The sequence below is a fragment of the Pagrus major genome, chromosome 12 (genome assembly GCF_040436345.1).
Source record: "Pagrus major chromosome 12, Pma_NU_1.0".
In the NCBI taxonomy this organism is placed as follows: Eukaryota; Metazoa; Chordata; class Actinopteri; order Spariformes; family Sparidae; genus Pagrus; species Pagrus major.
In genome coordinates, this window is record NC_133226.1 from 7,029,092 (window position 1) to 7,055,521 (window position 26,430).

The 26,430-nt window shown below is 40.0% G+C and overlaps 1 protein-coding gene across 1 annotated transcript; it reads left to right on the top strand.

Moving 5' to 3' along the window:
* The first annotated feature begins 691 nt into the window (after positions 1-691).
* Positions 692-22,603, top strand: akna (AT-hook transcription factor). Its single transcript, XM_073477393.1, has 23 exons — positions 692-707; positions 7,177-7,790; positions 8,536-9,298; positions 9,403-9,706; positions 11,006-11,080; positions 14,064-14,220; positions 14,483-14,583; positions 14,696-14,755; positions 14,833-14,951; positions 15,066-15,237; positions 16,451-16,602; positions 16,820-16,984; positions 17,276-17,513; positions 17,813-17,919; positions 18,085-18,323; positions 18,413-18,563; positions 19,073-19,210; positions 19,315-19,448; positions 19,659-19,784; positions 20,004-20,120; positions 20,323-20,418; positions 20,681-20,831; positions 21,150-22,603. Exons 2-23 carry the CDS (start codon positions 7,415-7,417, stop codon positions 21,400-21,402), a joined length of 4,194 nt encoding a protein of 1,397 aa, XP_073333494.1. The 5' UTR covers positions 692-707; positions 7,177-7,414; the 3' UTR covers positions 21,403-22,603.
* The last annotated feature ends 3,827 nt before the right edge of the window (positions 22,604-26,430 follow it).

Below are 26,430 nucleotides of genomic sequence, written 5' to 3' on the forward strand. Positions count from 1 at the left end.
GCACAATCTCTTAACAATTTTGTTGTTCAATTAATTAATTTGTTTATCTCTACTTTTTCTAAACTTCATCTAAAACTTTTTTGTACCATTTGTATCTCTTTTACTGTACATGTGTATGTATATCGAACATTAATAAAGATAAAATGGAATTTTGCTCCCTTAGACCAATATACAGGGAGAAAAAGATGAGCTGTCTTCCAGTGGGACGAGAGGGATACATTGGGAAATGGCGCCCTCTTGTGGTCTTTCATTGAACCGCTACCGCCCCCTGTTGTATTCCCAAAAATATCAATCGCTTAGTCCCGCCCCTGAGCGGCCTAATGACCAATCACCACTCCATATTTTTGCTTCAAGGAGTATATGGGTACTTTTTTGTCCTGTGCTTCGTCTGTCAGGTAACACCACCATACCATACTCCACAAATCAAATGATTATATTTGCCTTAAGATTAGTAAAGGTTACCGTTAGGGTCAGGGCCACTGTTTGAGAAAAGGAAAGAGTTGCAGCCGGTCTGTTAGAAGGTAACAAATGCCTGAAATATCAAACTCAGGTCTCAGAATTTCCCATTATGTTTTGCTTCGGGTAGATAGTTACTCTGCCAGCCAAAATCAGTGCCACACTCCACGAGACTGATAATTAGCCTCATAAATATCAGAAACTTCGGCTTCCTTTGGGGAAATAACTCATGTAACTCGTTCGGAATTAAGGTACCAACACTCCGTAGCTGAAATTAACCTCAATGTGGGCTGTTTGTGTGTGTTTAGATGTCCAAAGTGGGTCAAAGTGAAGGTAACGATGAGCAGCTCCAGAGACTGGCACTGACTTAGTAACGTTAGCTAGCTTAACGTTACAGTTACAGCCGTTTGTCAAACGTTAACACACTCCGCACTTCATAAAAGACGAATAAGTTGCTGAATGTCGTTGCTGAAGGACTGTGTAGTCTTTAAAGTGTCTGAGGAAACCTCAGTGTGATACCCTGTTCACAGTCGGTGGTTTGTTGTGGTGTGTGCCATGGTGACACAGGGGTGGGTCTTCTCTGGCAAGTTTTGCGGTTTTCATGGCAACCGACCCCTCAGAGGAATCTAGCCTATATGCGTTAGTCTGTTGAAAACTCTGTCTGCTGAGACGACGAAGTAAATGTATCTATTATAGCAGGTAAGTTTGCAATGCAGTGTTGTTTATGCAAGTGTTATCAAAGTTACCTTCCCATCACATCAGTCAAATGTATGTGTGCAACAGAAATGCTTTTGCTCTGCCTGTGTTCCTCAGCCCACCAGCCTGACTGGTTGGACTTGGTTTACAGATGTTTTTTTGGATGTTGTTGAGCAAGTCTGTGTTGAGGTTATCTTGAGTTGAATTTACTGGAGCTTCTGGCATGTGTTCAAACAGCCTGTGTACAGCCTATATGGGCCCTATACTTCTCCTCTAATGCTCACTTGCTTGAAACTGTGGATCAGAAAGAGACGATGTTTTCACATGGTCTGTGCAGGAAACTGGATGTAGCAGCTCAGAAAAACCAACTGGCTGCACCAGTCTGTACAGACAATGTGACCTGTGATGGATACACTGTATGTAAACTTGCTGTGGCTGGAATTCCCTTCCATGTGTTTCCCTAACATCTTAATTCAGTGCTATTTTGCCTGTTTTATGTATATTTTACTTATGCATCAGTCAAGAAGGGTCTCAATAACATTTTTTTCAAAACAGCTGATTTAGTGTAAACATAAATCATATTTTTTTCAATCACCTCAATTTGAGGATGACTATAAGAATCTTTTCTTTTCTTACAAACCCCCTCTTTCCATCTAACAAATTATGCCGACATCTCAAACACACTGTTTAATTTTGTCTGAACACAAAATAGTCGCACAAGACACAGCCTAAAATTGCCAAATTGTTTTTTTAAATCAGGACATATCTGGTCAAAGAGTAAATGAACAAGATCTGATTATTTTAATTCTCTGGACTAAGGACACATATCAATGTTTTCTAAAATGATTCTGTTATTGCTGCACTTATAGCAGTTATTTCCTGACAGATATTTAGCAAGGCTTTATAACTGTGAGAAAATTATGTTTGACCTGTATGATGTTGACAAAAAAAGGACTTTCCAGTAGCTATGAAGTGGAAATTTTAATCCTGAAACATTTAGAAAAAGAGTTGAGAAATCTTGTAATTACTAATAAACTTTATTTATAATGTAGTGCCTTTCATACACAAAATGCAGGTCAACGTTCTTAAAATCCAGGCCACAACTAACGCCTTTATCATCATTGGTTAATGTGTTGATTTGTTTGGGGTTTTTTTGCAACAAAATATACATTGTTTAATCTATAAAACGTTAGAAATTATTGCAAGTCCACATCACAACATCCCAGGACCAAGGTCACCATTTCAAGCTGCATATTTTGTTCAACCAACAGTCCAAAGCCCACAGATTTTGAATTTACAGTGATACAGAACAGAACAAAACAACAAATCCTCACATTTGAGAAGCTGGAAGCAGAGACAGTTTTGCTTGTTAAATGACTTAATTAATTGATTGTCAGCATTGTTGATTCATTTTCTTTATCGAGTAATCAATCATGTACCTAACCATTTAAAGAGTATTTTAAACAATTGCACAGCTATATTCAGTCACCAGTCCCCCTCTGCACAGTGTCTGCTGTGTCCTCAGCTCTGTCTCTACCTCCTAAGCAGATTAGCTGTCATATCTTAGTCACTAGGCTGTCCTGAACAGCTCACTGTAGCTCGGGCTCCATCTACACTTCTGTTCATTGTGCTCAATATTCAGCCAGTGTCACCATGTAGTGTCCCTGTTGGCGGGTCTGACAGGTTTGGCGGTACTGAGAATGACAGTAGAGCCTGGCAGAGATTCTCCCTCCATCTCTTTTGTCTGTCTCTGTCTCTTACTGCTACACCTTCACCCCACCTGTCCATCGTGGATGCAGCCTTAGCTCACCTGACAGTCAGGTGATTACAGCCCTGCTGCTGTCTGTCTGTCTCTCTGTCTGTGAGGAGCTGAGCTAGTCTCCTGTCCTGGATGTATGCTGATGATCATTGTCTGTTTACAATCGGTGTGAAGCCCCCTGTAAGGGCTTTAGATCAGCTTAATTCCCCCCATCTGGCAGCTGAGATAAATCCTCAGTTCCCCCGGGACTGAACAGGGAGCATGAGCCGAGCGACAGGTGAGTTGTTTCTTTGCGTTATTCTCACCAAAGAGAAGCTCAACAAATATGGAAAACATTGAGAGTTTCTAAATTTGGAAATGGCTTAGATTTCACTGGAAGTTTGTTGTTGTTGTTGTTGCTTTATGCTTCTCTTCTGCATTTGTTCTAAATCTAGTGACTGCTGTCCACACACTGTAAATGCCCAACATGTCTCTGTGTGTGCGAGAGAAACACAGCACCACCCAAAACTGACATAGTTTTGTAAAAGTTGGCAGAGCTGGTACTTCTGGTTATATGCAGAAATAGAAGAAGCATTCGGAACCTTTACTTAAACTGGCAACAAACAGGTTTTTTGTTTTAACTATTCATTATGAAGGAAATGTTGACTGTACAATGTAATGGCTGTAGATAGAATAATGACACTGTAGGCATTTAGATTGATTCCCTATAAACCTCAGTATCACGATACAACCTTGTCTGCCACCAGGCACAAAATTTCCCAGGAAAATGAAGGCTGACTGGATCACCAGTCCGATCCGGTTGTCTTCGTGACAGCAACACCAACGGTAATACCTGTGGATGCTAACAGGAGTCCACTAACATAAGCTAATGATGGGCTTCAAGCACAGCACAGAAGTTCCACAGAGCCCCTTTAAATAGAAGTTGAATACCATAACCTGCAACTATAGTTAACAGGTAACTATTGCAAAAAACAAAGCAAAATACTTCCTAAAATACTAAAATGTAAGGGAGTACATGTATAGTTGCGTGAAATCGAGACGTTCAAGTAAAGTAAAATTGTACTGAAGTATTGAATGCTAATGTATCTAGTTACTTTTCACCACTGGATAAAAGTTTTAATCAAACGCAGTTTACTCCTCGTCTTGAGTCCCTGGAGATTCCTGTGTGTTAGAGGAGGAAACGGGAAATGAATAAATAATGTCATAATTATACCATGAGCTCTAACTCCTTCTATTCTGAAGGTATTGTTTTTCTCAACGTACCGTACGTCTTCTGTTGTTTATTCACGGAGCTGTGTGCTCAGTCCTTGTGGTCTACTTTAAATGCATGATGAGATTACCATGTCGGCCAGCGCACAGACTCACTGCTCATTTGTGTATGAAAGGGTTGTAGAGAGAGCATGATGTGAGTCTGTTAGTCCTACACAATGAGCCCCATGTTTGTTTCTAATAGTCAAAACAAGTGTCTGTGAAGGCACAGACGTGTGTGTGGATTTGTGAGCAAAAAACATACTGTCCTGATGTGTGTGTTAGAGGTTTGTGTGTTGGAAGAGAGCCACTGTTAAAGCAGCGGACTGATAATCTTCTTGCAGCAATCTGGGATGTTGATGAAAGAAGCGAACACGCACAGTGACCACTTTTCTTAATGAGAGTCTGAGTGCTACTGTACAGAATGCACTCAACTTTCTGCTTATTTTAAATGCTAATTTAACTGCATTAAGTTAAAAGCAAGTTTCTCTGTTGAAGACACTTATTAATAGGGATGCAACGGCAGAGTTTTCCCACAGTTCAGTATGCATCACAGTTTTTGGGCCACGGTAATGGTACGGTTTCGATATCTTAATATAAAACTACTCACACTAGCAAAGGCAATATTGCATGTAAAAATAATTAAAAGCAGATATAGTCAAACCACAAACCTTATTATAAAAATGTAACACTTATCTTAATTGCCTTCCATAAAAAACATATGCAGTATCCAATCAAGTTAAACAGCAAACATTATTGTAGTATTGTATTGTACTGTATTGTATTGTATCGTTTGCCTTTGTGTATTGAACCTAACAGGGCGTATTGAACGGTTCGATAAAATATTGAATATTGTTGCATCCCTACTTATTAAGGTCTTTTTTTTAAACTGCCGGCTGCATATACTGCTTCAAAAACCAGAACAGTGTAATGCAGAGTGTAAATGCAAACCTTACCAAATAGCTTATTCATGTGTGATCCCTGAGACACACGCTTTGTCAACCACCATCACAGTGATGTTGCATCAGAAAAGTGTACCTGCATTCAGGAAAATTCCACTGTGATTAAAAACTTCAAAATGATAATCACGTTATGGGACATTATTGCAGAAGCCTGCTAAAAAGTTTATCGCGATAGACTTGATGTCTTTTAATACATTTGAGAATTTGTTGTTTTTAAAAGGTTATGTATAAATTCATGAATTATGTTGTAACAGGGCTGAGGCACTGGCAGTGTAGCTGTGACACAGAGTGTAAAGACTTGTCAGAGATGTTTTATTGCAGACGCTAAAAAGCACAGCTCTTGTTCGTGTTGTGGAGTTGCCATAGTGAGCGTTGCAGCTCAAGGCAGATACGTGGGGGACTTGAACTAGCAGTCTCATCCGAGCTCTGTTACATGTATGATATGATAAAGAATATAATTGCTGAGTGGTGCAACCTGATAGCCCAGGATTTGAGCAGGGGGCGATAAAATGAATGCTTATCTGTTGTGTAGATTAACACAGAGTTTGTGTCACCTTGGAAACAAGTTGTTAAGTGCTGCACCTCACACAAAATGTAACATCAACACAATTACCACATTCAAGTGCATGATGACTCAAATAGCCCACATTAAGTAACATAGGAAGAGGCATTAAAATACATTAGTTGGCTTTTGTAGAACATATTTTTTAGAGGTATGATGTACGTACGTATGTTACAGTTTGTTGTAATTTTAGGGCTTTAACTAAAGCATATGCATTCATCAATTTAATTGTTTATTACTTTTTTAAACTAATCTTTATTTATAAAATTTCAGATAATTGTTTAAAAGACTGATTTTCACAATTTCACAGAGCCCAGGTTGACATATTTGCAACTGACTTATACATTTATTGACTAATATAATCAGAATTACAGTACTACATTATTATTAACAAAACTTGCAAACATAAATCAAAAACCAACACTAATCATCTAAACTACATTTATTTTGACCCTACCAGACACTACCAAAAAGACACTGCTGAAAACAACTGCACATTACTGCAGTGAAAGAAATATAAAACATTACACAACTTAAAGCTTCTAATGAATCAGTAACCTAATTGTTTTTTGAATATCAACCTTTAGCTGGTAGCTGGTTTGTGTTTTGTAACAGCAGTCTGTCATCTATAATAAATCATTTAACTGCACATGTAAAACCATTCCCAGTATACCGTGTCAAGTTTAAGCAGTTTGAGGGTGGTTTGTGCTGAATTTACAGTATCTGTATCAGGATATGACCACCAAATTCACCTAGAAATGCTGAGATGCATCTAAATGGGATGGAAGCCAAAAAGTTGAAGGGTAAGGCTGACTGAATGAAAATCAGCTGTGTGTTTAATAAGCCAGGCTTCAACCCGTCTTCATAAATTCAAGCACTAACGTGTTTATCTGTGATTTATTTTGGTTTTTATGACTACGAAATGACTAAGTTGATATTTTGTTCTTTGATTACCGTGCATGGCATCGACTTTTTGTTTGAAATGATTGTCTTTTCTTATGATGAGCATTTAATCCATTTATTGCCCCCTTAGGACTCAGCAGCAGTTCTTCCTGTTGCAGAATGATACACACAGTATTTATGGGAAATGTAGTGTGTGCAGTGGGACACATAGTTAAGAACTGAGTGGAGATCAGAGAAGAACAGCTGTATGTGAGTCAAAAGGACAGGGCAATGACTTCCTCGACCCTTAAATCATTCCATTAGTTTATGAACAGCAAGGTCTGAACTACTGCACTGCTGTCATTTCTGACTTAAAAAGTTGCTGCGTCAATTCTGATGAATTATTTGTAGTGAAAACTGTGCATCACAGTTTTCTAGAGCTCATTCTTCAAATTTTTTTGTCTGACCACCAGTCCAAAACCCAAAGACATTCAATTTACTCTCCTACAAGACAAAAAAGCAAAGTAATTCACATTTAAAAACCTGGAAACATTAATATTTTTCTTTTTTGTGATTAAATACTAAACAGCTGCTGATTTTTCCTGTTTCAGGAACTTCATCCAAAGAGATCTCCTCTTCCTCAACTGAAGACCGACCGACGAGTCCTCCTTAGCTGCACCTCTTGGCTGTTAGCAGCTTACTGACATGATCTGCGATCTGTAAACGTCTATAGCCATGTCTTTGAAAGTGCACCTCACTGCAGAGCCCAATCAACAAGAAAAGATGCAGGAGGTTCATGTGCCTGGCTGAGACAGTAACTGAGGAGACAACAATTGGCTGAAAGGGTGAATGGAGACAAGAAAAAGCACCACAGCAGGGGTTCTTTTCTGGACCCCTGCGCCGGCCCGCACCTCAGCCAGCAGCTCTGTAATATCTGAGGATTTGTGGGAGGATGACGATGATGAACAGGCAGGTAAGATTGCTGACTTTGTCAGCCAAATGGACGAGAATGGCATCATTGGACTGTCGGAAGCACTGGAGCGTGTGGAGTTGGAGGAAGATGCAGAATGTGATCCAAACTTTTACCCCAGACGGCTCAACTCAGAGGAGCCTGATCTTTATAGGCATGAGGTGGATACACCACCTGAGGAGCTTAGTTACAACCTGAGTGAACATCTGTCCCACTCTAAATCACCAGGAGAGGATGTACAAATACTGTCACCATGTGAGTCTTTGATTATGTATTATGTATTTAACCTTGACTCAAGTATTTCTTAGCAATAATGGTCTAGTTGCTGTACTAATGCTGTTAATGTATCATACCCCTTGTTTTGCATATATGTGCTCATGAACTACAACTTTCTCATACTCTACATCACAGCCATTTTACAAACCATTAAATTATGTCATATTAGTTCAGTTACCTTTAGTTTTTTTCTACAGGTCCAGCCCACATCAGTTCTAGGGTTAGGGTTAGGGTTACTGCACACAACAAATTGCTTATATTGTCTGACTACTGCTCCACAATCTAAAGATATATAATTTATTATCACATCAGACAAAGAAAAACAGCTATAGCAATCCTGACAATTGAGAAGCTGGAAGAGCAGAATATGTGTCATTTTGTTGTCTTTGCTCAAAAAATATTAGGGGTAATAGTAGTAGGGAAATACATGGAAAAATCTCAAATTGTCTATCTGTAAAGTACTATACATACTATAATTTATTTCCCCTTTGAGACGTCCTCCACACATGGCTAAGACATACAAATAGTCTGCTTAGAGTACTGATTTGTGGCTTCTATTTGACAAAAAAAAATCTTTAAATTATTCTTCTCCCTTATTCATTTCAATTTAATGCTAAATGCAAGATGTTTCCTACTCTGTCCTGTAGTACTACTCTGTGTCCTCACATATATTATTCTGTGTCCCCTTTCTTCAAATTTCCCGATCTCTACATGTTTTTGGCAGATGGTGACTTGATTGGCAGCTTAACAGCACAGGCAGTGGATGAGGACGAGCAGGGTATCGGGTGCCTTCTTGAGAGGGACAAATACTTGGACATGACAGCGATGGAAAAAGATGGAGAGGAAGCAGGGAAGAGGAATGACCGGAAGAGAAAGAAAAATGAACACAGTAGCACTTTAAGAAAGCTTAGAACTACGAACGGCTTGGCCGAAAGCTCTTCACCATCTTATAGTGCTCACCTGCGAGCCATGGAACCTGCTGGAGTCTCCAATCATCACTGCCAAACATCCCATCCTGCCTCACCTGGTACAGCCCCCACTTTACACCACCTCCACTTCACTGCTGAGGAGATGGCTGCTTGCCTGGGGATTGAAGCTGAAACTTTTCCAGAGATCAGCTTCACAGAAAGTCTTCCAGATTCACACAGGAGCAACATAAGCCTCAACCCCAGTCCTCGTCCCGAAATAAAACTCAGGGCCTCTAATCGGCCAGCATCCACAATTTCTGTTGAAGTCACATCACATCATTACAGTGGGATAAATAATGGGCCTTCAACGGGATCATTTAAGTCAGATAAGCATGACAAACGGCCCACTCCATCACCAAGGAAGATGAGGCAGCAGTCCCCCAAAGCTGCATATTCATCTGATTCCCTCAGCACAGTCAGGGCAGGCTCCTTAAAATGCAAACATCAGACCTCAAGTCCTGACAGAGAGCTGAGGACACCCAGAGCCAGGAGTAATGCTGCTGAAGCGGATGAACCCGGGTGAGCCAATTATGTTGTCGCCCTCTAATACATTCCTTGATTTAAAAAGATATATACATCAGTTTTATAAACAACACTAACTTTGAATTGTATTGTATTTCCAGTAAAGGACCTTTGAGTTACCGCACACCAGACTTCTCCAACGTGGAGCCCAAGGTCCGTTTTCCCAAAGGTGGTTACAAGCCCCCCAAGAGCAGACGCTCTTTCAAAAGGGACTCCCTGTCACTTGAGCCCCCCTTAGTATTTAAATCCCCTGCTGACATTGTGAAAGAAGTCCTACTCAACATCCCTGATGGCTCTCCTGCCCCACAAGACGCTTACACACTACCAGCCAGTGCCCCCGACTTCACGGTGCCTCAGGAGTTCAGATCCCCCCGGCACGCCACCACACTGCTCGAACAACTGCAGGTACAAGTAGAGACTGAGACAAAGTCCTCACCACTTAGCAACCACATTGGCAACACCCCTGGGCAGTTATTTCAGGTCTACAACACCAGGCCCCTTTCTAAATGAATGTAGAGAGCGCCAAAACTTCACTTTCAGTTGTCATAAATAACTGCATGTGTGGAATCACCAGTCCAATCTGATAAAAAACAGCCTCAAAAGTTTTGTGACTTTGCCCCCAAATGAGGTTTAAAATGCTTTTTTCCGTCAGATGCACAAGGTTTTACGACACCAACTTCTTTTGCAGCTCAACCCAGAGTGCTGAAAAAAACAGCTTAATTCAGATGTACTCTGAAAAGCAATGGATTGGTCTAGTAGGCTTAGGCTTTTTTGGCATTGAAAAGTTGAAAATGTCTTGCAGGATGCCATGAAGCAAACATGATAGTGATACAACCTGCAAGACTTGAATGATGCTGTGTAGAACTTTGAACGGCTTTTTCACATGTTCCCAACCTTTTTCTTTATTTTCTAGGGTAAAGGTCCTTGAAATCTTTGTTGGTGTTTTTGAGGGGAAAAAATCAAGGCCTTGAAAGTATTTGAAAATAAACATAAATAGACATTGGCCTTTGATAGTACTAAAATGTATATGTTTTGTGCAACAATAAAAGTAGCAGTTCTTTTGATATTTTTTTGTACTTATCATTAGTAAATAGGCTATGTTCCTCTGTCTGCATGTGTGTCTCACGCTGTTTCTGCCATCACTGTAACACAGCATATCCAAGCCCCTTTCTCAGTTTTGTAACAATAATTAACCTTGATCCGTGTCTCAAACAATATCGTTTTGGGTCTTTGATTTTGAGGGAATTTGGCCGGCAAAGTCCTTGAATTTGATGATTAAGTAATCATAGTCAAGTAGTAATAAAGTAATCATAGTATACTAGTAAATTGTGTCTTTGGCTCAGTGCAGACTTACTTACACAAACTGTGTAACTGAGCACACGATTGTCTGAAATTTCTTTATTTGCTGTGGCATTAAGATTTGACTGAATTGGAACTAGGGGCCCAAACAATAAACAGCCCCGGGGTGTGCAGATATTTTTGATCTATTGTGTTTATTTGTGACAGATTTATGAATTAGATGGAATAATTCCTGACTCCCTCTCCATTCTCACAGCCCTCTTATTCTTTTTTCTGTCCGACTTTGCTCTCGTCCCTTTTTTCATTCCTCCCTTCTTTTCTTACCTCATGCTCTCATTTTGCACTCTTTTTACTCTCTGTCCTTCATCTTACTTCTTATTTCCTCTCGCTCTCCTCTCGCTGCAGGAGGACTACAAGACACTGCTGACTAAGTACGCTGAAGCAGAGAACACCATTGATCGTCTGCGTCTGGAAGCCAAGGTAATAAATCTAGAAATCCAGCTATAATTTGTCTCTATCTAATGGTCGGCAATAGTCCAGGGTTCTAAAAAATAGTACACATTGGTGGCATACAGATTTATTATTGGCTCAGTTTTAAGGGACTATAACACCTCCATGTTAAGAGAAAGCTTCAAAATGATGGACAGTTTATTCTCTCAAACATTGTCAATACATTATTTTGTTAATTTCATGAGACAGACAATATGAATGTTAAGCAGAAATACCAGACGCACTTCTGCAAAGATGTGGCTTTTATTAAAGAAGGAACAGCAGTGAACACACTATTATTTCATGAGTCATGTCAACCAAAAGTGTTTGAAATGTGAGGCTGATCAGCCATTTGATCTCTGTGAGAGGCATCATACACAGCTACTGTTGTGTGTGCAAACACAGGCTGCACATAAAGTTAGAGATGCTATTTGGAGCTCTTTTATAACCTTTTAGTCAAAGGCACTCAGAGCATCTCTGCACACCCTGTACTATACAATACACAGAATCGGGACCAGAATAAAATCCAGGGTGGCACAGAGAGTCCTGTATATAAAATCCACCAAGGCCTCAGGCCACAAACAGTCAACCATAAAGAAGATCCTCTTGTGACCAAACTCTTCCAGCTGATCTCAGTTGTCCCTTTTGTGTGTGTTTTTCTGCATGTGATGGGTAATACTTTTAGCATTCAGTCACAATCATCTGTTATGCTGCTCTAAGTTTGTAGCTCAAACATGAACCACTGATTGAACAGACAGACTGTGGAGTACTGCAGGGATGCTGTATTTTTCTAGGCTAACCTGGAAGTTAGCATTGCCCCGGTTCCCTCGACAAAAAAACAATCAGATTTTTGAATTGGATTTTGGATTATTGCAGAAGGAAGCTCTGTAGCAAACACAAGTTTACGATACTTACACCACTTTTGTGATAAGTGTAAATGAAATCTGCAGAAGTAAAAAGCTAATGCTAGGCTATAAATGAACTACATCAGGGTCTCATGACTTCAACGTCACCACCACTAATTGTCGCACCACACCATACTAAACACACTTGTGGAGTATTTACCATAGTATTTTATGTAGAACAAAATGTGAAAATCTCTTGAGCTTTTGTTAAACGAAGACCTCATTTCATTCATCTAAACAAAAAGGCATTGAACAAACCCTTGGACTTTAAGATGAGAGAACCGGAAGTGCGAACTGCTGACTTATTTCCAGGTTTTACGACTCATTCCTGCCGCACTATGTGTAGTGTCAAGATACCTTGACCAAGATATGTCTTATTAAAGGGATTCTAGTATCAAGATATAAATAAAATAATGTAATATATTAATAAATTAATAATGATAGTGATATGTCTGTTTATAAATATATCAAGCTGTGCAATAGAAGCCAAAAAGAGATCAAATACACAACAATAGAATTATTACATGATTACATTTCAAAGAAGGATCTAATGAAAGCTTGTTTGAAAAGGGACATTTGTAAAAAAAAAAAAGCTACAGATGATAATTACTTCATTTCAGATTTATATTCAAATATTTATTTCCTGTTTGTGATCCACCAGCCCAGACATTGTCAGCACAGTACAGGCAGAGCGCTACAGTACATCAGAACAAATGATAAGCAATCTCAGGAAAGCGGGAGAGGAAAGGAGGAGGAGAGACAGGAGTGTCGTGAAGTAGCTCCTTGTAAGAATTATTGGCCCACTTCTGTTGGAGCAACAGTGCTCCACAATCAGCACCAATTAAAATCAGCTTACAGAGCTCTCCGCCTCTCCTCCATCTCCTCCACCACAATACTGAGGCACCATCTGTCTCCCCGTCCCTCTGCACATGTTACATCACACAGGCGGGGTGGGAGGAGTGGCTTTACACTGAAATGTAATGTCATATTATTTCTTATCTTTGGACGGTTGAATCAAGGAATGCCATCATTTTTACATAACAGGCTCAACGTACATTATTTTAATCAGTGACGTGATGGGTTCTAGTCTGATTCATGATCTTAGTTTTGTTCCTTTCATCTTTCTGTCCCACCTTTTAGTATTTTGACTCTTAACTGTACAATAAATGTGAATCAACCTCAAAGTAATAGTAGACATAAAAATAAAGTACCCTACAGTCAGTGTCTCATTAGGTGAAAAAAAGCCCTGAGCTGTTCCCTCGTGTGTGTGTGTGTGTGTGTGTGTGTGTGTGCGCGCGCGTGTGCTTGTGTGTGTGCGTGTGTAATTTTAAAGGGGCTGTTGAGGTCAGTTTAAGGTCGATATGATTTACTGCTCAGAGGGCTTATTAAAGAGGGGCGTCCATTCGTTCTCATTTTCATTAATTCTCTGTGTATGTTGACAGAGAAGGGAAGGGCAAACAGCCAGTATGTGTTTAACGCCTTTATCACACAGTCCAGTTCAACTTCACTTAGTCTTTACTGCATTGATACAACCTACCTGATGTTGTGGCATCACAATGTGTTGTTTTATAAACAATAAAGAGCCAACCAAAAAACGAATTCTTGTGGATGGGAAAAAAGTTGTGCTAATATATCAACAGACTTATAAATGTATAAGTTCTAATGCAAGCAGGTGAGTCAATAATAATGGATGATGTTAGAGCTGAAAAAATCAGATTCTGAGTATTGTGACAGATTATGAAAGTGATATAATTCATGATTATCAGGCATAATCATTATTGCATCACCATTTTTTCACTGAAAAAACTATTACAATCATGAAGATGTGACATTTGTTAGAGTCTGTACCTAACAAACATGTTTCTTACATCTGGAGAAAAAGATTTGTAGGCCAGGGCATCTCTGCAGCACCACAGTACTTCATTATAATGCTGTTGTGTGATACATTTAACCTTCATCACTAAATTGCAGCTTCTGCAATTTGGATATTGCACTTGATTAATTGTGCTGCCCTAATGGATGGATCATGACATGTTCGTGTGTGTGCTTATCCTTAATCTCTCCACCAGGTGAAGCTGTACTCTGACCCTCCGAAGCCCGGCCACTCTGTGCAGTCAGGACTGAACCAGAGGGCCTCAAGGATCATGATGCTGGATTTTCCTCAGGCTCAGAGAGCAGAGACCAACTCTGCCTGTCTTCATCCAAATGGACACAGCACTCCTCAGAGTACATTCTTCCTATTCAATATTTACCTCTTTGTTGTCAAAGTCAATGTTTCATACATCATCTAATCAATGAATCAGCTTTCCCTTAACTGTCTGAGTCACACTGCTCTCCTGATTTATGATTTAATGATTGATGATTTGATATTGTCTCTGAAAATTTGTATTGACATGCCCATCCAAACAAATCACTAAGGTTGCATCATTCTGTACAATTTGCATCAAATAACTGATTCTTCTTCTGCGCCTGTCTGTCTAATGAACAGGAACTTCATCAGCCGGTGCTTCAGCAAGAAGCCCAGTACCTCAGGTGGGGCAGCAGCTGGCCATGATTCTCTACATTCAGGCTGACAAGTTCCTCCAGCAGGTAAAGCAGCAGCTATTAAAACTATTAACAGGGATGAAAATCCTCACAGATCTACTGGATGATGTGACTGATATAAATTTCAGAGATAAAGGTTTCTGCTTTCTTCATTCAGCTGCAGACTTTTGAGGATCTTCTGAAGTGCAAGAAACTCAAACCTTTAGAAGAGGTGAAGGTAAGAACACCAACTCACGGTTTAAAATTGTAATTCCTCAGAAGAATTACCTCCATTGAACCATCACTCCTCTTCAGGGTGTCTCACAGCTCGCTGAGGGGCTCGACTCTTTAGAAAGGGGCTACCTGTTAGCGAGGGATGAGCACAAAATCCTGCAGCAACAAGGAGCAGAAATCAGCCACTTTGACCCTGAACGGTGAGAATGCTGTCCAAATATGGTATAATTTGCATTTTTTAGTAAGTGCTTTTGGGCACTCATTTGTTTCTGCTCTTTTTATTGTTTCTGTCTGTATGTTTGTGTTTGTATCAGGGAGCTGGAGGGGCTGATCTTCCAGTGTGGGCTGCGTATGGAAGAGCTGAAGGAGCAGGTGGAACAGATGCAACAGGAGCAGCCCACCTGTAAAACTCCTTCCCCTTCAACTCCTCTCCCCATCTCTCCATCTGTCCCCTCTGATGGGGGAGAAATCCTGAGACAACCACAGGTACCAGCAACAGCTCCGTCTATTAATGCACTCTGTTCTTGAACTGTACATAGCTGCTGCAAAAGCTGATGGGGATCTTAATAAACTAAACTAAACTAATACATAAAATAAATTTAACATTTGTATGTGTGAATTTATTGTGAAACTCTGTAGACTGTTTGAACAGAAATATAACAGGAGATATACATTATATTTGTAAATGTTGTATACACCCACAGAGACCAACCTTTGGAAAACAATACTATGTACTGCTTTTTGGGTCATACTTTACAATACACTGAGTCTCTGTGAATCAAAACAACAACTACTTTCTTCATGAGTTGTTCGTGATTAACTCTTAACCAGCTGAGTTGCACAAACTAGTAAAAACTCATTCATTACTAATTACCTAATCATTAGTTACCCTTTTTGTGCTCCTCAAATAAAGTGATAGAATGTACTAAGTAGTTATTATGTGGTCCCTCATTACCTCATTATTACCTCACCATTACTTACCCTTTTAGCAATCGTGAAGGGGAAGTCTGTTCTCTAGTAATTCATTATTCTCTGTTATAAAATTGCCTTGAATTGAAAATTAAAACTAAAACTGTTTTATTTATGTATAGCAAATTACCTCTTTTCCCTCTTTTTGTTATAAAATTAATGATTTAATCATCCATAAAGTAAAAATGCCAAACATGTGCTGGTTCCGGCTTGTTAAATGAGAGGATTATCTGCTTTTCTCTGTTTTGTATCATTGTAAATTGAATATCTTGGGGTTTTTGTTTTTGTTAGTGGGAAATTTGAATCATTTGACATTACCTTGGAAATCGTAGGGGTGTATTTAACTATTTTATAATAATTTGTGAACCAAATAATGAGATGCTAAATCAACAGTAATTACTAAATTTTTGTATGCTTTAATGAGTTAAAATGCTATCTTTCTTTCTTCTTTCTATCTTTATTCATATGGAAGTGTAGGCCAGTAATCATCTTTTGTTGTTGTTGTTGTCTGATCAGTAAAGATAAAGATAATAGTGTTATGCTCTCCATTTTTTCCATTGCGTGGTGATTCCAACATATTACCAAGTCTTAAAACAGGCTAATTACATTCAGTAACATTTACAAACATAACTGTACAGCTATCATCCAATTGGTACTCCTGATATGAAATGACAGGATGCAAATGCTGCCACATCAGATCTGATACAATGATCTAACTTCTACTTCCTAGTACCCACCTGAGCCTTCGATGGTTGATCCAGGACAGGCAGCAGCGGTGGAGGTGAGCTCAGTCAGTGAAGAGAGTGATGAAGAAACTCTGAATTCTCTAGACCTCAGTCCTCTGAATGAACACAGGTGGATGGAACAAGACTTTGCAGATCAGTAAGTGGAGATTTTTGTGTTTTAAATTATTCATTTTGAACGAAAAACGTGAAGAATGAACGTCTATCAGTATTTTTGCTGTGTAGGGAGTTTTATTAATGTCAGGAGATATTGCCCAAAATGCTTTGATACTTTCGCTCACTGTCACAGAACATCCTCATCGTGCAGTCAAGACTTTAATTATTTCATCCTGAATGTTTTTCCTCCTTCTCTTTAGCAACCAAAGCTTCAAGGAACTTCCCAAACGTATAGACCACAGCCAGAGAGAAGGAGCTCCCCTTCCTGCTGCTGTAAGAACCAACATTCAGCCCTTGCATAAGGAGAAGGAGAGACAGAGTCAAGGAATTGGAAGCATGGATGTGCAGAAGAGTCTTCCGCAGAGGTTAGTCCTCAGAGAAGCAAACAAGATAAGCTTTAGTTAAATGTAATGCTTTGTTTTTTGTTGTAGCTCTACAGCGTCAGTGTTAATTATATTAATGATATAATATTATATTATATTTACTTTAATGTCTAAGTATAATTATTTTAATTCTGAAAGGTAAAATAATGCTGCTACCTCAGCCATCTTCTTGATGAAATAAGAAATAAATAATTACACTGTAATTTTTTGAGAGGACGCTTATATCTTCTTCCTCTGTCATACAGTCTCAGTACAGTACTTCTCTGTTGACAGGAAATCAGACCATGTGGACTCTCCTCCTTGCACAAGCAAACAGCAAACCAGCAGGACCAGTCCTCCTTCACGCAGGGCCTCCAGCCAGTCCACCACATTCCCCATTGATCCTACCAGCAGCAGAAGGTTAGAGGTGGGAAAGTCCCACAGCAGCAGCCTGAGCAGTCTGGGAGACATCAACGCATCGCAGAGGAGAAACTCCAAACTCCTAACTGGGAGCAGCAGAGTGCTTTCTCAGGTCAGCTTGTTTTTGTAAAATAACAGTCTGTCATTAATTTTAAATTAATTTAATTCACGAGTGTGGCATGATTAGCATTAGCATTAGCTTAACAACAGGGTCTGTGGTGTGTAGAATCTAGGCCTCAGAAGGTTTTACTGAATGCTTTTGTAAGACTCAAAATCTACAGCTACTTTTTGCATTTAAAGACGTGATTTATTAATTCCACAAAAGCTGTCTAGTATTAAAAACAACGCTGTATCTACATAGAGTGTAAAGGTAAATGTTGCATAAAGTTTGTTCTGTGTTGTGTCGACCAGGATGGGATCATCTCCCCGGAGACGGACAGTGGGTTTGTTGGTTCAGAGAGCAGCCGTCTGACTCCTGCAGCAGCTCACAGTCCTCTCCACCAGAGGGCGTCAGAGAGGTGAGCAAGTCCAACTCTGCTTCTGTGCCTCCACACAGATTTACTGCACCATAAATTTTACCCTGTGTGCCATCCCCCACCGATGTTACAAACACACACACACACACACACAGACCATTCCTAATCTGCCATTGTACGTCTGAATTTTCTTCCATCTTGTGACAGTGTTGCGGTGTGTCAGGATGGGAAACCTGGGAGGCCTCAGACAGGCCTTGTCTCAGCACCATCTCGTGCCTCTTCACCGACACACAGTCGCACAGCTAAGGCCCCTGAGCAGCTAAGGAGAAGCAGACAGGGGCGGAGGGTACGCACCTTCTCCTGCTCTCCACAGCGCTGGGTCAGTCAAACAGAACGTAGCAGGGCCGACAGTGAGACCAGTCAGTTTGGGCTGGAGAGTGACAGCAGTGAGTCTCCAAGTTCTGTCCATCAATTGAGACAGTTTTTAAGTAACTCTTAAAACATTCTAATTCATTAAACCTTTCTGTCCGTGCAGGTCACTCTCTGTCTGAAGACGGACAGAATGACCGATACATAGACTCTATCAGTCCCCTCCACAGCTCCAGCCAACGCTCCTCCCCCGATGAGCGGCGTCACCATGGCGATTCTCTCCATGCACTGAGCTCCAGTCAGGTGGCCAATCGCAAGTGAGTGTGTAGCAGCAGCTGCAGTGCTGATAGCTGTGCAAACAGGGCCAGCTTTATGTCTCCTGCAGAGACTCCCGGATGGAAATATAAATATTTTTTAAATGATTAACTCCTGTTAATTTATCTCACAGCATCAAGTCAAACATCTCATGAGATGCTGAACCATCCTTAATGTTTGTCATCGTGTATTTTATTACAGAGTCGGCTGCTATTGAATGTGGTTGCATATTAGGAGGTATTGTTTCCTGCATGGTGTGGTGTTGCATGACCCTTGCAAAGAGTGTGTGTATGGTTGTTTGGACTGACACCTGCACTCATGGCAATTTGGTCACCTGATTATTTTCACAGTGCAGCATTTTAATGGTCACATTTACAGGATTATACAATTGTTTGACCTTGGTGTGTGCGTGGTGGTGAAAAAACAAAATATATGTACAACATGCAAACGTGACTTCCAACTGGATTGTTTTGTGCCTATTTAAACGCTTTTGTGTTTGTGTGTTTTGTAGTGAGGCAATCCAGACACTGCAGGCCGAGATGACCATACTGAGAGAGAGACTAGAAAGCTGTCGAAGTAATATGAAGCCTCCGAGCACTGTGAGAGCAGCTCCTTCAGTGCTGCAGAACACCTCTACACCTCGTGTCAGGTTGGTTTTTATCTTCAGGGTGTGAAGCTACAGGATAGAGCTGACTAGTGATCTGCTTTTTTACTTTAGCTTGTACTTTATTTGGTCTTTCTACCATTGCTTAGGTCTGGGGATAGACGTGGTGACGTCAGCAGGGGAAGAAGAGTCAGACAAACGGTTGATGAGGTTGATGAGTCTACACTAAGAAGAACAGCCAGTAAGAGACCATCTTCTGTTTACAGACCAAAGCCTGAAATTTGTGAGTTCATCTGAGTTACTCTTGACCCTTAACTCAGAACTTTGCTTGAAAGATCTTGTGTAATCCGAAACCCAGTCCATACCACAAGCATATGTTTAGATTATTTCCTCTATTGAAGGACAACGTGAATAATCAAGTATCAGATGCTAAGAAAGCATTTGTTTTTAACAATAGCATATCATTTGATACATGTAATGTTTTTGTTTTCAGTGACAGCTGCAGAGCCCTCTCCACCTCAGCCTCTGCCTCTGGTGTCCAGATGTACTCAAACATCCGCTGCAGCACCAGACAGCTCCTGTTCACACACACATAGTGTCCGCCGCAGAACACACCCCAGTAAGATCATCCGTCCCAGGAAGACCCCCAATATGTGTGATTGAGCAATAAATGAACTACAGGAAAAGCAAGCAGTTATCTGACTCACTTTATTTCATTGTAATGTAGTATTTTGTCCTTCTGTAATTGCTTGGAATGACGTGGCTATATGCATGGTGAAATCTTCCAGAACAGATTGTGTCCACAACGCTGGAGAGTGTATTTGTGTTTGTGTTGCAGGGCAGCAGCCTGGTGTGTCTATACAAGTGTGCGAGACAGCAGATGAACCTGACAGCAGAAGTCAACAAGCTCCTCTTTGTCCTCAGTGTTTGTCACGTCAACGGGGCCGAGCTGGAGGTAACGAGGCTCCTTACATCCTGAGCACAAAATGTATTCTTTCCTTCTTTGTGTTTCTTCTTACTTGACTTTCTTTGTGCTCAGGCAGAGATGCTCAAATCCACTTGTTTTAATTGATTAGAAACCAGTGTTGCAGTTTTGTCCAGCTTAAGTTGTTGTTCAGCCTTCTTAAAGCCTACTTGTATTTGTTTTTTGCTATCAGGGCCACTTGGTGGCAACAAAGAGCCAACTCACTCCTCTTGCTGTCTTCATTGTCCTGTCTGTGGACGCCCTGAACCGTACACAATCATTGAGCCAGGTTAGAAAGACAGACACACTACAGAGCATGAATGCTTACTAATACAGTAAAGAAGTGTGGGCAGTTATCTCTTTATACTCCAGGCCTTTGCTCTTTGTGATGTTGATGATGTAATCTATGAGTTTGCTGCCCAGCATCAGCAGCACAAAGTTCTGCAGAGTCACTGTGCTCAGCACATGACTCAGTTCAGTCTGCAGTAAATGAAATGAGTTTAATTATCAGAAGTGTTAATGGAGCTCCTGACCTGCTCTCTGATTCACAGACTGTCGCAGAGTCTCAGACTCCCCCCCACACACCAGCCGCCAACCAGCCACGTCCCCTGACGGAGCGGCGAGGAGCAGACACTTTGCAGCTGCAGCTCCAGCTCCAGCTACACTGCTGCAGTACATGCCAGCGTGTTCACCACCACTCCTGTAAGTAACGTGCCATCTCGCCTCCTGTGGTTGATTTCCTCCAGTGGTCTCTAAACCTAATGTTATTTCTCACTCAGTGTTGTTTAGTGTCCCATTTCCTCAAAAATCCATTTCATATGAATGAGGAGAATACACTTTGAAATAACATCTTGAAAAAAGGAAATATAATTGTATGTCAGCTACGTGATGCAGGTTTTTTTTTACCTGGAAGTTAATGTTGACAAACATTGTGATAAGTTGTACGTTCTGTTTCTCAGTCATAGTCTCACCTGAACTTTCACAGTACATTTTTTGTCATTAACTTTACCCTCTCTTCAGGTTGTACTCAACGCCCCTCTACATATCTCCTAGCAACAACACTGGCACATCGTCAGGTGTCAGAGGTCGCGAGGAGGCGAGGGGGAGGACAAGACGCTCCCTGTCCGTGGACAAGCAGCACTCCACGGACACCTCTCTGAACAGAGCCATCAGAGCAGCTCGGCACATGAAGCACACCTCTGGGCACATGGCTCGCTCTCTGGCGGCTGGACTGCACTACCAGGAGCTGCTCACTCAGTCCTGCAGCTACTAGCCTGAACTCACTCCACAGGCTTCATTATTAACTTGAACGCCAGCAGAATGAGGCTGTAGACGTCATCAGGAGCCGAAAGGAGTGAGTGCCAGACCGAGTGAATACAAAATCTAAATCTCTTCTTTTCAACTTCAGAAAAAACTGTCGCTGAATCTTCTTCTGCTGCCTTTTTCATAATTTCGTGGCAATACTTACGTCTCAGGTGGCCAAACATGATTTTGTTTCTTTAACAGGCATAATATTGTTTCAAAAGACGTGCTGGCATACGTTGAAATGACATACTTTCTAAAATGTTGTAGTACTGTAGATCCGTTTGATAAGAATGTTGATCATATTGATTTTCAAACCCATGGAGTATAGAAATTAGTTTCTTCTTCACTGGACATATGAAGTTACAGCTGTCGTAATACGGCAGCTATATTGCGTTATCGTGAGCTATTTATTGATCATGTGACTGTGGTTAGTGATCATGCAGATTTTTTCTCTAAATCTTTTCTAGTGTGTAAGTCTCAAGGTACGTTCAGGATTTCAGTGTTATTTTAGTTTCATTAGTATGAACTATTTTTTCCTGTTGTTACAGTTGCATGCTGCACTGTAAATCAAATGCACTCACTCATTGCACCTGCTGTGACTGAGTACGTTTTGGATGGTCATTTAAGAGACCACCATGGATCTATTTTATAAATGGTCAACATCATAATTTATCTCTAAAATATAATGATGTGTGCTCATCAAGGATCTGAGATGCTGGATACCCTCAAGATTAGTCCGCTTCTGTGTTGTCTACTTTGTATGTATACACTACGCATTTTTAACTGTGGAGTTTTTTAATGAAGTTTTGTACAGTATTTTATCATAAGCTTGTAAGTGTAACCGTATGAGCTGGACAACTAAGTCTACTGTAACTGAGCAGCTTTATGTGGAGCCAATATTCATACACCAAAGGCCTTCAGTAGGTCTGTATCTACATATATATAAAGACAGAACAGCCAACACATACAGAGGAATAAGACTATTTTTACAGATGGAATTATGCATCATGTTTAGTAGAAATCCCCTAGACCATAGACCTGTGGATGTTTTTACGTGAATTCTGTTTTTGTTAACCTCTAATCATTTTTTACTTTTGTACCACTGTTTGTCAAACTGTAGGTCTTAAATATTTTGCAGGGAATCTTTTCAGTTGTCCCTAAGAATCCAAATAAAGATGGAAATTAACAATTGATGAATTTTCTAGTTTTTTTTTTTTAATGAAACTACAAAAAGAAAAAGATATTATTCAAAACAGAAGAGTTGAGCCTTTAACATAATGGAAGCCAATTTATTAGACAGCCTTAGTACATATTAGGTACACATGGAAGTATTGTTTGTGCTTCAACACTCGCAAACATACAATCCCAATAAGTTAAACAGTTTGAGGACAGACTAATGTATCATCATTATTTTTTCTCTGATAAATAATTTTGATATAAATCAATTCATTTGACAGAGTAAACCCTATACAACAGCAAATTATAATAGAAAAAAAATAAACACAAAGTCAAGCGTTTGCATCACAGAAAACGCATTATAGTGCAATATACAACTTGTTTGGCCAGGAAAGAGGGAAGGGAGGGACGAAATAAAAGTGAAAAGGGGAGGTTAAGGGATTTTGTTGCAAAGCCATTCACCATTGAAGGGTTTTACATTGCACCAGAGGAGGAAACAGACAAAGAAAATATATATTGGTTCTTTTTCCCGGTTGACGACTAACAGCTACAGCTAAACATCACGAACACGGCGGCTTCACATTGGCATTTAGAAAGGAAAAGTATCACTACTTCACAGTCAGAAATATTCACCAGTCAACAGTGAGACGCTAAAACAGCAACATATGGCAGATACACAACACTACTCAGTGCATGGCCCAATTAAACATCATTACTAACCAAAGATAAGACTTATTCTGACAGGATACAATACTGAAATACAACTGGCCCTTTTTAAGATTATTCATTAAATATCAGCAAGCAACGGCCTTTTTGACATTAAAACGTGAAGTTTCTCCGGAGAAAGGAAAAGTTTGTGGCAAGTAAATACTTTACAGTCTCGGCAGCCGGAGGAGGGATGGTTCTGACTTTTTTACAGAGCTCTTTCTCTTTCGAACGTCCACTAAACCAGGCGTTTTTAAACCAATACCTCACTGAAAATTTATGTTTTGAGTATCAAGTACTTAATGGTCATTGTCACTTGTGATAGTTTATGCAAGGTGTACCTAATAAACTGGCCACTGAGTTTACAGATGAACCTTTGAGGAGTTTCACAGTACTATTTGACACTCAAAACAAATGTTTTCAGTGGAGTATTCAAGCTCAACATGTTCAGAAAAAGCGAAATGCTAACTCTGCTGCTCCCAGAACATCCACACTGGTTATACAAACACATTAACAGTCCAAGCATGCTACTGAATACGAACATCTCAAATGGGCAGGGGGGACTCCTCTCTGATGAATAGATTTATTTATATATATTGCATGTTGACTGATATGATATATTTTACAACATCAACCTCTCACACTGCACATCCCTCCTCCCCCCGCATCCAATAAAACTCACACCAAGGAGGAAACCCAAAGGATCAAACGAGAGAAAATGTCTACCTTTTACACATTCTAGCAGGTTTCATAGCATACAATATTACATTTTGGTACTTTCAGTTTTAAATGGCCTTCTGTTCTGATATTTAAACCTTTTTAAATAAGCTCATTTAGTTGCATCCATTGTAAAACATGAGAATACTTGCAACAACTTTATTCTTTGATACAACATATATTTTTTTTTATCATCTAAGATGTCTTTTTTTTCTTCTCAAGCAAGATGCATACACAATTAATGTAGGATTTGTGGGGGGAGGATATGGAGGTAGGGAGGGCAGGAAAGACGGATGGAGGCAGGGGTTAAGGTAAAGAGGAGAGAGACGTGATTGGAGGATTTTAGCTTGTCACTTCCTCGTCTGGTTTGTTCATGGCCTTGAGCTGCTCCAGCAGGGTGGTGGGGGTGAAGATGTTGGTCGATCCTGGAGACACGCACATGAATAAAACACACACACACAAACACACACATACACAGTGTTAGATCTGCACGTTTGGAGAGAAACAGGTGAAAAATGTGTTTTCAGCTCTTGCTATGAATGCCTACTGTAGATGAGGGCTAACTCACATAATGATGAAAGTAAAGCTAGAAACACCAAGCAACCCAAAGTGTTGAAATCATAATCAATTAGCCAGCAGGTTCAAATGGATCATGTGTCAAAGAGTTTGAAAAACGTATTCTAAAGGTGTCAGGTAACTGAGTATTTGCTCAGCCCTAACTCAACATAATACTTACCCTAACCCAATAGTAAAAACTATATCTGTAAGAATGTTTCCCCTAAAATATTTTGTGACAGAGACGGCTTCATCTAAGGTTGTATTTTCTAAATGAATGATCACTGAAATATTTTAGGAATATTCTAAGAATATTACAGGCAGCAGTGTGTCTCTATGATCATGAAGGTAACACTACACTATAGAGCTACAATGTTGTATAGAACTCCAAAAGTGGGTGGCGCGCCACCTAGGAGTGCCCCGGAGTTATAACGGGGGTTGCAGTGAGGCCAAATGAAAAAGGCATGGTTCTGCACTGCTAGGAAAGCATTGACAAGTTTATGACAGGACATCCAGGTAAAGCTGACAATGACTCTACACCAAACATGACAACTATCAAAACAAAGACAAGAAAATATGACGGGCCATAGCTCGCCCTCGACTTCACCAGTACAACGGTGGGTAAAGAAGAGAGACCACAGTGTGCTGTGTGTCTCAAAGTCTTAGCTTCAGTATGAACTTTTGCAAATGTTTAATGCTCCACTATAAAGGTATTTTTTTTCCTTATTTAGTTTTTTGAAAACATTGTTATCTACAAAAGGACGGCCCTGCAGATAAAGTTTGGGAACCACTGGTTTCGAGAATACTATGGATCCAAGACGAAACTAACAGAAGGGCAATACTGAGAGACAGAAAGAGACAATTACAAATCTGTTTGTTAGTACTATAGACAGAGTGAGGCTACGATTATTTCAGAGCCATGTTGGAGGCCATAGACTCGCAAAAACTTGCAAAAACCTTTGTCAGATAAAGGATCAATGAGTCAGGAAGACTAGGTTAACAAGGGGGATGCAGTTTGGTCTTTTTGCTAAAAATGGAGATGGCACCCCCAATTTCCAATCTGAATGTTTTTCTATCATGCACTTACTTTTAGAAGGATACTTTGGACTTTTACTATATTTATCTTACGGCTGCAGTCCCAACTTGCTCATATAAAAGTTTCTCATGGTAAAAATCTCTAAAATATCAATATTTTAAAATTTTCTTAAACTGCATTACTTTAGTGAGTTTGAGACATTGTTTTTTAATTTTGTCAGCCTGTAGAAAAACATGTACTCTTTCTTCTGATGTCAAAGTAGGAAAATCCTCCTACGAGTATGACTTGTGCAGGATTTACTGGACAGGCTGAAAAACATCACATGTGAAAACTTTTAATTTTATTCCTTTTCGTCTAAAATTATAATTGTGTCTAAAACTTCTTCTACCTCTGACCATTACTCTTTAAATCCTTCACTCTACAAACATACAGCCTGATACAAACTCATAAAGCTGTGTTAAATCACATGCAGCTGAATAATATAGAAACACACAGATCAGCGATGGCACCTCACAACTGTCATGAATCTGTACGCTTAAAGCGGTGGGTGCTTTTAGCAGAAATCCTGCGTCATCAGACCTGTCTACATAACTCAGCCAATCAGGTGTTGTTAAAAAAGATGTACACATGACAGTGTGGGACATTAATTAAAGGGTATGAGGAAAGCTGAAAAATACTGCTAGAAAAAGCAAAAAATTAAGCAAAAAAGGCAAACACAGATCTTCTCTACATGTGATGAAATCCCAAAACAGAGTTTACGTTATCACCTACCATAAATGTGAATGAAAATGTGAAACCTAGTAACCC

Coding starts and splice junctions, on each gene's coding strand:
- akna (XM_073477393.1), top strand. CDS start 7,415: ATGGAGACAAGAAAAAGCACCACAGCAGGGGTTCTTTTCTGGACCCCT. Junction 11,081..14,063: donor GTCTGCGTCTGGAAGCCAAG/GTAATAAATCTA, acceptor TCTCTCCACCAG/GTGAAGCTGTACTCTGACCC. Junction 18,564..19,072: donor AGTCAGGTGGCCAATCGCAA/GTGAGTGTGTAG, acceptor TGTGTTTTGTAG/TGAGGCAATCCAGACACTGC.